This window comes from Lactuca sativa, chromosome 1, assembly GCF_002870075.4.
Source record: "Lactuca sativa cultivar Salinas chromosome 1, Lsat_Salinas_v11, whole genome shotgun sequence".
NCBI lineage: Eukaryota > Viridiplantae > Streptophyta > Magnoliopsida > Asterales > Asteraceae > Lactuca > Lactuca sativa.
This window is the reverse complement of record NC_056623.2, coordinates 54,602,727-54,614,026: the sequence shown is the minus strand read 5'-3', so window position 1 is coordinate 54,614,026 and position 11,300 is coordinate 54,602,727. Positions and strand designations below refer to the sequence as shown.

General features: G+C 40.0%; 1 protein-coding gene across 1 annotated transcript; it reads left to right on the top strand.

Moving 5' to 3' along the window:
* Window positions 1–417: 417 nt before the first annotated feature.
* LOC111880125 (receptor-like protein kinase HERK 1) lies at window positions 418–2,119 on the top strand. The gene is made up of 2 exons (XM_023876523.3): window positions 418–1,524; window positions 1,611–2,119. The coding sequence occupies exons 1-2, from the start codon at window positions 616–618 to the stop codon at window positions 1,752–1,754; spliced, it is 1,053 nt and encodes a 350-aa protein (XP_023732291.1). The 5' UTR covers window positions 418–615; the 3' UTR covers window positions 1,755–2,119.
* Window positions 2,120–11,300: the final 9,181 nt, after the last annotated feature.

The window sequence follows — 11,300 nt, the reverse complement described above, 5'->3', positions numbered from 1 at the left end:
AAACTTTTTTGCGGCAAAAGTAAATAAGTGGCTGTTCCCCATTCTCAATCTTTTTTATTTTTCTCAATATATATATATATATATATATATATATATATATATATATATATATATATATATATATATATATATATATATATATATATATATATATATATATATATATATATATATATATATATATATATATATCGTAATTTGTTAAACTTACAATAATTTATCACTTTTTCCTATTGTTTATCTATTTTATTTGATTTTTCTTATTTTTCGGTCTTTTTGCTACGGCTAGTTACCTGCACTTCCGGTGCCTTTCCTTTAAAAAAAAATTTATGTTGACTATTCACGAAATTGCCACTAAAAGTATATTTTCTATCTTTTTCTGTGGGCAGCCGCCTCTGGTTGGGTACATGTAGTTTGTCGTGTTGACGATAATTGGTAGCTGCAAGGCATTTTCGCGAATAACGAAACGCAGTTAAGTCCTCTATGAGACTTTGGTGAACAAGGAGTCGCCGGAAAAGTAGTATCAAACCGTAGCTTTTTACCTTTTAATTTGCTCTCGAATTGTGTATGTGGAGCTCTTCACATTTCCTTCAATATCTACCAAACTCATAAAAAATGCCTTCAATAGAAGAGTTTTCACACCTTAAAATTTCCCTAGAAGCTATAAAATTGGCAACCAATAACTTTGGTGAGAGCAGCAATATCGGTCGAGGTGGATTTGGCAAAGTGTATAAAGGAGAGCTTCTTCTCTTGGGTGAGAAGGTTATGGTTGCAGCCAAGCGCTTAGATAGAAAATTTGGACAAGGGACCCCTGAGTTTTGGAAAGAGATCATGATGCTTTCTCGCTACAGACATGAAAATCTGGTCACTCTCTTGGGCTTTTGTGATGAGGATGGTGAAAATATCCTTGTGTATGATTATCTACCGAATCAAAGTCTCGACAAATACCTTAGTAGCTCTAATATGTCATGGATCCAACGCCTAAACATATGCATTGGGGCAGCTTGTGGGCTAGAGTATCTTCAGAATCCGGATGAGACTACACAAAGAGTGCTACACCGTGATATTAAAAGCTCCAACATACTCTTAGATAAAAGTTGGAATGCCAAAATTTCAGATTTTGGTCTTTCCAAACTCGGACCTGCTAACCAAGAATTCACATTTGTTATCACCCATGCAGTAGGGACTCCTGGGTATTGTGATCCACTTTACGGGGATACTGGATTCTTGACAAAAGAATCTGATGTCTATTCCTTTGGGGTGGTTTTATTCGAAGTCTTGTGTGGAAGGCTTTCCGTAGCGAATTACAATGACAATCGCCGGTTTTTGCCGAAACTGGCACAAAGCTGCTATGAAGAAAAGAAGCTGCAGACAATTGTACTTGATTGTCTACAAGAGCAAATATTCCCAGATTGTTTGGAAATATTCTCCAGAATTGCATATCAATGTCTTCGAAGAGATCGTAATGAACGTCCACTGGTAGCTGAGATAGTAAAACAACTTAAAGATGCCCTTAAATGTCAAGTAAGCTCTACATCTTTCAGAAATATTAACAGGAATATTTACTTTCTTTTAATGATTAAGCTCTACATCTTTCACAATGCAACCAGGTCTTTTATCCCGGTTTTGCAAATACAATATTGTTCGGATCCGTTTTAAATCCAAAGAAAAATATGGCTGGTTGGAAATCTCACTGGTCTTGGAAAGCACGAGCTTCAGGCCTTACAAAATTGGGAAGACACATTCACAATTAAGTATGTTATTATTGGGGATGGATTCATTTTAAGGCTATTGGTGGCAGGTACCACAAGGAACACTGACCCACTTAGGCCACCCGTGGCCCTTGAAAAATCGACCACCACCGGTCTTGGCAACCAGTTTTTTTCTCTTCTCTCCTAGCCGGCTTCTTTTACATTCCTCTTGTAGCTTTTGCGTTAGGTGTCAATTGTTCTTGATAACTTAGAAAATTATTTTATCTCTTGGTGTTAGTTTTTGTTAAACATTAGTAAACAAGAATTGCAACAAACACCTCACAATTAATTATGTAACTTTTGTTTATTGGAAAATTTCATAAAATTCTTTATATTTTGGATTCATAATATACCTTTTATTTAATTAAGTCATAAAAATCTGTAATCGTATCCATTTTAACCTTTTTAACCAGTCAACATTTGAATATCACACTTTCAAAATTTATACTTTTAGCCAAATTCAAAAATTACTAAAAATTTGATCCAAAATTTATATTTTTAGAACAAATTTCAAAATTTTGTTTCAATTTCCTTCTAAACTTAGCTTTTTACATCTTTTGTTTTTCAAAATTTTGTTTCTATATTTTTTTTCGCATTATAAAATCATATTAATTTATACAAAAAAAAATTCACATAAAAAAAACTTCTTTTTCTATCTTCAAACCTTTTTTAAAAATATTTGTGTTTGCAAAATACATATATAAAAAGATTTTTTAAAAACATATTTGCATGCAAAATAATTATATATATATATATATATATATATATATATATATATATATATATATTATTTTGGTTACCTATTTATCAAAATACACTTATGTGAAAATGTATGAAACAAACTTATGTAAAATACGTTATTATATCAATATAACTTAAAAACTTTAATAAAAATATGTATTTATTAAATACATAAAAACAGTTTAAGTGTTGATAAATATATAAGTATGTAGAAATCCATTTTTATAAAAAAAAAATACATACAAACACCCATTTTATAAAAAAGAATATACACAAACACTAATTTTATAATAAATACATTTGAATACAAACACATTTTTATATGAAAATAAATATGTACAACCATGTATTTTATAAAAATGAATACCAATAATGAAACAGCAGGATTCAAGTGTTACCTAAACAATTTTAGATATCTGCAACATATTCTCATTGATGCTAGTTTTAAAGATATCGAAATTTATTAACACAATCATGAAAATTACTAAATCAAATTTTTAGTAAAATTAGTCTCTCAACGTCAGTAACACATAACGTTCACACAATTATAGGCAATAGCTCTATGATACTAAAATCTCATTTATAATGATAATAGTTTTATTGATACTCAAGTCATCATTTTATTTAACAAATCTCAAAAATCAATTTACATCGATTTTAGCTACGATTACAATCATCACAAGATATTTATTACGTGACTTTAATTTTCCTGTTACTCAATATCACAAGAGACTCAACATGTGATGTATTTAGTATAATAAATTTATACCACTATACACAATCTTTCTCTCTATTATCAATATATATAAGAGTTATACTGAACTTTTTACACTATATAGTTGTGATAAAGTTATTGTAACATCCCGATTCCTAGATATGAGATTTATGGCTTAAAAAGTAATTTTACCTTTTGAACTCGTCGAGTTGAATGCCTCAACTCAACGTGTTGGAAGCTTCCCAACTCGATGAGTTGTTGAGAAAAACTCGACGAGTTGGTGGCTGATTATGAAACCCTAATTTTTAGGTTGTTGTACCATATTTAAAGGCCTTATGGCCTTTAGATGGCCTCCTTATCTGCCCTCTCCGTCCAGGAAACCATAGTTCTTGCATTTTCTCTCATTTTTGTGTGTGTGTGTGAGTTTGAGGAGTGTTTCTTGGTGTTCTTTTGGAAAGAGTTTTGAGTTTGAAGAAGCTTGATTGAGAGGAAGGCTGTAGATCCAGGATCTTCTTTGTTGTTGCAACCACTTTGAGGTATAAAGTCGAAACCTTGACCATTTATTGCTTAGATCTCCTCCTTGGAAGTTTATTGTCATTTTACGTTCATTTTGGAGTCATTCTTGGGTTTGATGATTTCTGGAAGTTGCCACTTCAGATCTAGGCAGTTTGCGGCCTCTTTGGGCTTAAAGTTTCAAGCTTTATATAGATCAGGCTTCCATCATGTTCTAAGTCCTTTGTTAATTCATTTTTGAGTAGTTTAGCCTTTTGGTGTCATGCATGGACGTAAAGTTAGCAACTTTATGTGGTTTTCCAGCTCTTGGGTACCAGATCTACATTCTTGAGCGTTAGAAGGGATGAAAAAGGGCTAAATGAGTTAAGTTGGGAAAACTTGACGAGTTGGATTGAGGTTTTCCTGCTTTTCTGGAAAACTGTAGGAACTCGACGATTCGTCTGGAGGACTCGACAACTTGGCTCGTATATTCCCCGTTTATCTGAATACTGAAGAAGCTCGACGAGTTGGCATGTGTACTCGACGAGTTAGGTCAACATGGATTGTTGACATTGACTGTTGACTTAACTTTGGCCATTGTTGACTAAGTTTGACTTTGAGGGCATTTTGGGTATTTTGAGGTTTTAATAGAATGGTCATGTGGTGGTTGTAGGCTGTTGAGTCCGGAGCTGAGTTTTGGAGTTGGATTTTACCGGTTCAGCACTACTTGAGAGGCGAGTCTTCCTCACTGTACTTTTGGGTCGAAGGCACCAATGCCAACCCTGTTGGATTATTATCCTAGTTTCTTATATGCTTGTTGCGATAGTAATTTGTTACATCGATATCCTTGTAGATAAGATGTTGTTATGCTTATTGATTCAGTATGATATGTGCTTTCCTGTTAATTGATTATGTGTTTATGAGTTATGTATATGACAACATGTGTTGTGTGGTCGGGTTGAGGCGGTCCTGCTTTGTGCTGAAGGCCAACTGACCCAAGGCGGTCCGAATAGACTGAAGGCCCTGGGAGGCGGTCCAGTTAGGCCGAAGGACCGGCGAGCGGTCCTGATAGGCTGTAGGCCCTACGAGGTGGTCTAGTCATGCCGAAGGTTCGGGAGCGGTCCAAATAGGTTGTAGGCCCTGCGAGGAAGACCAGTCAGGTTGAAGGCTTATTTATGGATGTTGCGTTTGTTGTATTTTCTTGTGGTATTTTGGGGGAACTCACTAAGCTTTGGGCTTACAGTTGTTGGATTATGTTTCAGGTACCTCCGAGGATCACGGGAAGACGAAGGCATGATCGTGCACCTACTCATGTTTTTGTTTCACGATTACGAGATTTCTATGATATGAATCTTATTTTAGAAACAGTTTGTAAACGATAATGATTTTGGAATTTTTTAAAAGTTTGAATTTTTCACGAATTTTATGACTGTTACAAATTTGTATCAGTGCTTCGGTTTGAGTTAATTAGAGGAACACTCGTGTGAAGCCAGTCTCAAACTAAGGAAAAGATTTTCAAAATGATTTTCAAATGAGTTTAAAAATACTAAAGGAGGATGTGAGGTGTACGATCAGTCAGAGCCAATAAGTAGACCCCAAAATACCTTGTTATTATTGGATGCTATGATATATTAGAACATCATGCTAGTTATAGGCTAGGGATCTTCAGGGATTGCATGATAGAATTGTCTGATTATATGATGTCTGATAGCCAAGGAGCTTTTCTTTATGAAATTGACATCATTACTATAATTGCTTATTGTATGCATCACAGTTATATATAACTAAGATCTTATAACCTGAGAATGTTTTCTTTGGCCTTATATCCTGTTCTTGTTTGATGAAGGGCTTAGGGTGGGATCATATATTCGAATGGCTATAGGGTCCAATGTTATGTGTGGCTAGCATACACGAGTGCTGCACGGTTGGTGAAAGTTTCATGGTTGACTTTTGTGAGGTCAATTGGCCGGTCGTGAATTGTTTAGTTTCCTCTAGGAGTGAGGATTGTGTGTTCATTTATGCTTATGAGTGTTGTTAGTGTGTTGTGATGATCCTCGAGACAAACATGGGTAGGTGTGGAAGGTAGTATGTGCCCATACTATTGAAATCACATGACCGATATGATGGGTTTTGGTCATAAGACATCCTATGTGCTCATACAAACCCTAATGCTTGGATCTAGGTTTCTTTATTGTACATGCTTTGAATCCAAGACTATAAACCCTAATTCTAGCATATGGAAATCAATATTAACATATAATTAGGTTTAAGATATTACCTTGATTGTTATGTAGCAATAACAATCCCAATTCCTCCTTGAATTGACTTTGGAAGGCTTAGAGTCACAAGTGTCACTCCTCTAATGGCTTACAAACACCAAGAGCAAATGGAGAAGGTATAAAGAGAGAGGAGAGGTGTTAGAATTCGTCCCTAGGACTTCTTGGGAACAAGTGTACAAAATCCTAAGGCATTAGGTGTCTTTATATAGGGTTGGGATTAGGGTTTCAGTCCTTATCCTTATCTAGTTACTTGCCCATCAAGCAACCATAAGATAAGCCTTGGAAATCCCTATCTCTTTGACCTTTGGACGATTTTAAGGATATCCTTATCCTTGAATTCGTCCATCCTTTAACAAGGATAACCATTTCCCTATTTTGGAACTATCACATAATTACAATTCAGCCCCTCTAGTTTAATTAATTACATTTGACAACAAAATTAATTCTTAATTAATTATTGACCAATATTAATTAAACAAATATGATTTCTACTTTAATATATTATTCTTATAACATATTAATAAATCATAATAACCTCTCTCTTTATTTATTTCTCCAATCAAGTTGCTTTGGTGAAGGCAACCCAAAAGGACCATGCACCATCGGGTCAAGTACATACCAAAATAGTTATGGACTTAGACACTAGTCCAACAGTCTCCCACTTGGATAAGTCTATCAACTATTCTGCGTATGACTTCAGATCCCGATCTACAATTGTAGCTTTCCAAAGCCGCTGTCAACTCTGATCATATCAAATAAGCGTGTCCTTAGATAAGGGATCATATATTCCTCCATTCTAGATATCATATGAGATATGATTTCAAATCATTCTCTTTGTACTATATCTCGATTCCGATTTATGACGACTGACTAATTGAACAAATCAAATTAGCCCTAGCCCGGCCGAGCATTTACGTTTGTCATCACTAAACCATCGAGGGGCCCAAAAGATATCGCTTTTATCCTACTTTGAATAAAAGGAATGGATAAACTTTGATACAATGCTCGCTTGCACTTACTCACCGAATCACACACAACAATATGTTTTATAACACCAAGTTACTAGTGCATTTATATATTATCAATGTGCAACCGATTCGCAAGACACAACTAACACATCTCAGTTTCAAGAATATAAGATGTTATCGTCTCACCAATCACTCGTGATACAATTCATGGAGTAATCCAAGTGAGCGTGGGTTTGATCCAATGCTCAAATTCATATTCATAAGCACTCATGAACGTTGCAGCAAACATTTGCTTATGTCTAATACTCTTCTTGTAGCACCTGGTTTCCGGTATGTGAATTTTATTTGAGCATTGCCCTAATTTAGCCTTAGACTCGGCGAGTCATAGGGTCCGACTCGCCGAGTAGGGACGAGACTCAGAACGCGTTTTAAGTAGGCGACTCGACGAGTCCATATCCTGGACTCGGCGAGTCACCGCTGCGGGATGAAACCCTAAGTTTCAAGGGTTTGCACCCTATTTAAACTCTCATTCCGCCCCAACTCGTCCCCATTCACCCCCAGAACTCCCCCTACATCGTTTTCCCTTGTTTTCTTGAGAGTTTGAGGTATTCTTGGTGTGTTCTTGAAGGTTTTGAAGAGTAAGTGGAGTAGATCAAGAAGAGGAGAAGAAGATCAGCCATCCTTGTGTCATTTCAACTTTTCCTTTGAGGTATAACCCGTTTTCCCCTTGATTCTATGCTTAAAACTTCATTTGGGTCCTTCTTGGTCAATTCCCCAAGTTTGCATGTTCATTATATGTTGTAATAAGGCATTTGGCCTTTGGATCTATGTAAGATTGAGCTCCAGGAGCTCAGATCTGTTAGCTTTCTGGCCTCATGAGGCTTGTTAGCCCTAGATCTACCATTTTGAGACATTTTGAGCCTTATAATCCATATTGGTGAATATCCACACGTAAAGTTGGAAACTTTACGTGTGATTCGTGTCCTAGAAGTCCAGATCTATGAATGGCATGGTCTGGAACCGAGCAAATCGGTATATTTAAGGAGTGCATGGCGACGACTCGGCGAGTCGCATAGGTGACTCGGCGAGTCTGGTCGCGAGTCACCGAATTGGTCCCTTCTTCGTGTGTCGAGTTGAGCCTTGAGTCACAGGGGGTGACTCGGTGAGTTGGGAGCTGAACTCACCCATGTTAGGACTCGGCGAGTCAATGCCCTGACTCGGCGAGTCCAAGGCAATCTTCATAGCTCAAGAACAGACTCGGCGAGTTGTTCATACGACTCGGCGAGTCTTAGCATAAAGTGTTCATTGGATGAAGATGAACTCGACGAGTTGTTCATACAACTCGGCGAGTAGGATGAAGGTGTTGAATGGCAGTTGGAAGGTGAACTCGTCGAGTCATAGCCCGACTCGACGAGTAGAACCAGGGACCCAGGACATTGGTTTGCTAGGGACTCGGCGAGTGGTGATCCACTCGGCGAGTCGGGTCAACTGAAAGTTGACTCCAGCTTTGGCTTAGAGTTAATCCAGGGGTAAAATGGTCATTTTACCTAAAGGGCAGTTAGCAGTGTTTGATTGAGTATGTCGTGGAAATTGCAGCCGGAGGACTCCCGGAGCAGCAGCAGTCAGTTAGTTCCCGATCAGTTCAGCAGCTACTTCGAGGTGAGTTACCTTCCAGTAGCGGTGGGTCTAAGGCCACAATGCCGACCCACCAGTAGGAGTTGTATGATAGATGATTGTCTTTGTGATATCATCTAAGTTCGCTAGTACCTGACATGTTATATGCTAGCATGATATGCTGTATGTGATAGTAGTAGAGTCTGGTTGTTCGGACCGAAGGGTAGTCAGACACCCCAGATACGTCTGACAGTATGTGACGATATGTATGCATGCTGGCTTGTTATGTTACATGTGATCGTAGTAGTAGGGGTGAAATAGTCCCCGAGGATCGGTTGTTAGGACCGATGGGTAGTCAGCACCCCAGAATGGCTTGACACGGGTAAGACGGCACCCCAGAATGGCCGTATGGGTAGGTCAGCACCCCAGAATGGCTTGACACGGGTAGGTCGGCACCCCAGAATGGCCGTACCGGGTAGTCAGGCACCCCAGAATAGCCTGGCAGTATATATGTTATGTGTTTTGTATGGTATGCGGTACGTTGGGGGAACTCACTAAGCTTTGTGCTTACGTTTTCAGTTTTGTTTTCAGGTACCTCTGCATCGAAGGGGAAGGAGCCGACGCGGTAGCGGCACGTCATACACACACTCTTCGGTTTCCGCATTTATGAGACTTACTGGGATTGTACTCTGATATTTTGGTGGAATGTACGGTTTGGCTTTTGAGAACATGGTTGCAATGTGTTATGGTGTGAACAAACAATGTTTCTTTTATTTAGACAACTTTTTATTTATTACTGTTTTTCAAAAAAAAAAAAAAAATTTGGGTCGTTACAAGTTGGTATCAGAGCCCTGGTTTGAGGGATTCGGACACGCCTTCGGGAGTGTTGGACTCAAACCGAGGGATTGAAAGATTTTTCCAAAAGAAATTATTCTTTAAAACCCGGAAAAGAGTCACGAGAAAGAGTAAAGTGTGTGACGTGCGCAACCGGCCGAGCTCAAGTAAGTATTCCCCATAGTACCCATACAAGTTTATGTTATGTTTATCAGCTTTATGAATATTGCATGCTAGAATAGGTTAAGGATCTAGGAGCGATGCCTTATGTGCCTATTTATTTGTTGCAGCTTATTGAATATTGCATGCTAGAATTGAGTAGACAGTAGTAGGGTAGCCTGTTTAGGTTATGCCTGATAGTATGAGCTTAGCATCCTATGTTAAGTGTCGTTTCTTGTTTTAAGGACAGTTTTGGCTTGAGTCTGTTTTTCCTTATCCGAATGCTGCTTGCTTCGTGCTCGGTGGGATTCTGAGTAATGGGAGTGAGCCACTAGGTAAACACGTCACACCACATGTAATCGGGGTTGAATAATCCCAAAGTGTTGGAACTGGCCCTATTGCGCAGCTCTTGTTTGAGTCCAACCGTTGTAGGGACGGGCCTTTTACTTGAAGGATGATCTAATCCTCATCACAGGTGGTGGTGTTTAGGTGGTGGCTAACTGGCATTATGAGGAGACCTACAGCAGCTGAGGACCAGTTGTGTTGAACTTGAGTTCTCCCTAGGGCAAGTCTAGGGTGAGAAATTGGAGAGTAGCAGTAGTAGAGGGAAGTTGGTGGAGTCGAGGAATTTCTCGGAGAAGGTACGGATAGATGTGGAAGGTAGTATGGGCCCGTACTACTGAAAGCAGAGGATCCGTACCCGAGCCGAGGAAGGCCAAGACGAGACCAAGGAACCTGTAAGTAGTTGAGATCCCTCAGAAAGTAGCAGTACCACTAATGATCATTATCGATGCTTTGCAGAATGGTGGTACTTCGACCGAGACCGACAGATGGCGGGTCAGGAGAGGGGTCAGGTTCGGGATCTGGCACCGAGCCGATTGAGGAAAGGCTACGTGAGTTCATCACATCGGAGATCACTAGGGGCATCCTTGAGTCGACCCCCATCATCTTTGGGTCGATCAAGGAAGGGATTGTGGAGATGATGGAGGATCGCCTACGGGCATTCAGGAGCGACTTGGCCTCTAGCCAGTCAGGATCTCGCACACTGTCCTTCAAGGACTTCAGGAGCAGTGGTGCGCCGGATTTCCATGGGGTGAAGGACCCCATTGTCGCCAGGCGGTGGATTGCGGATATCGAGTCTGCCCAGTTGATCAGCTTCTGCCCCGAGGGGTCGAAGGTGAGGTACGCAGCAGGATGTTTACGGGACCGGGCCCGAGATTGGTGGGAGTCAGTGGGTGACTCGATGGGAGCCTCGGCTATCGAGGCGATGACCTGGTCGGACTTTGTGGCTAGGTTCAGGGCAGAGTTTGCGCCAGCGGTCGAGCTTCAGCAGCTGGCCAGGGAGTTCTTAGACATGAGGCAGACGACAGAGACCGTGACGGAGATCACCGCCAAGTTTCGGGAGAGGGCTTTGTTGGTGCCCCAGTATGCAGGTGACGAGGATATGAGGAGGACTCGTTACCATGATATGCTACGAGCTGACATTCGGGAGCATGTTAGTTTTTCGGCTTGCCCTACCCTGGACTCCATGATTGCCAGGGCTAGGGAGAGGGAGATAGATTTGGAGCACATCCGGAAACGGAAACTTGAGAATGGTCAGTCATCGGGGGCTTCGGGGAAGAAGCCCAAGGGATCAGATGGGAGGCCGAAAGGCCAGTCGGGACCGAGCCGCTGCGGGAGGTGCGGCAGGCCGCACGAGGGGGCGTGCAGGATGGGATCGTCAGGCTGCTACAAGTGCGGCAAGTTT

Excerpts from the sequence above, each read along its gene's own strand:
- LOC111880125 (XM_023876523.3), top strand. The coding sequence starts at position 616 with ATGCCTTCAATAGAAGAGTTTTCACACCTTAAAATTTCCCTAGAAGCT. Across the intron at positions 1,525-1,610 it reads AAGATGCCCTTAAATGTCAA|GTCTTTTATCCCGGTTTTGC; the intron begins GTAAGCTCTACA and ends CAATGCAACCAG.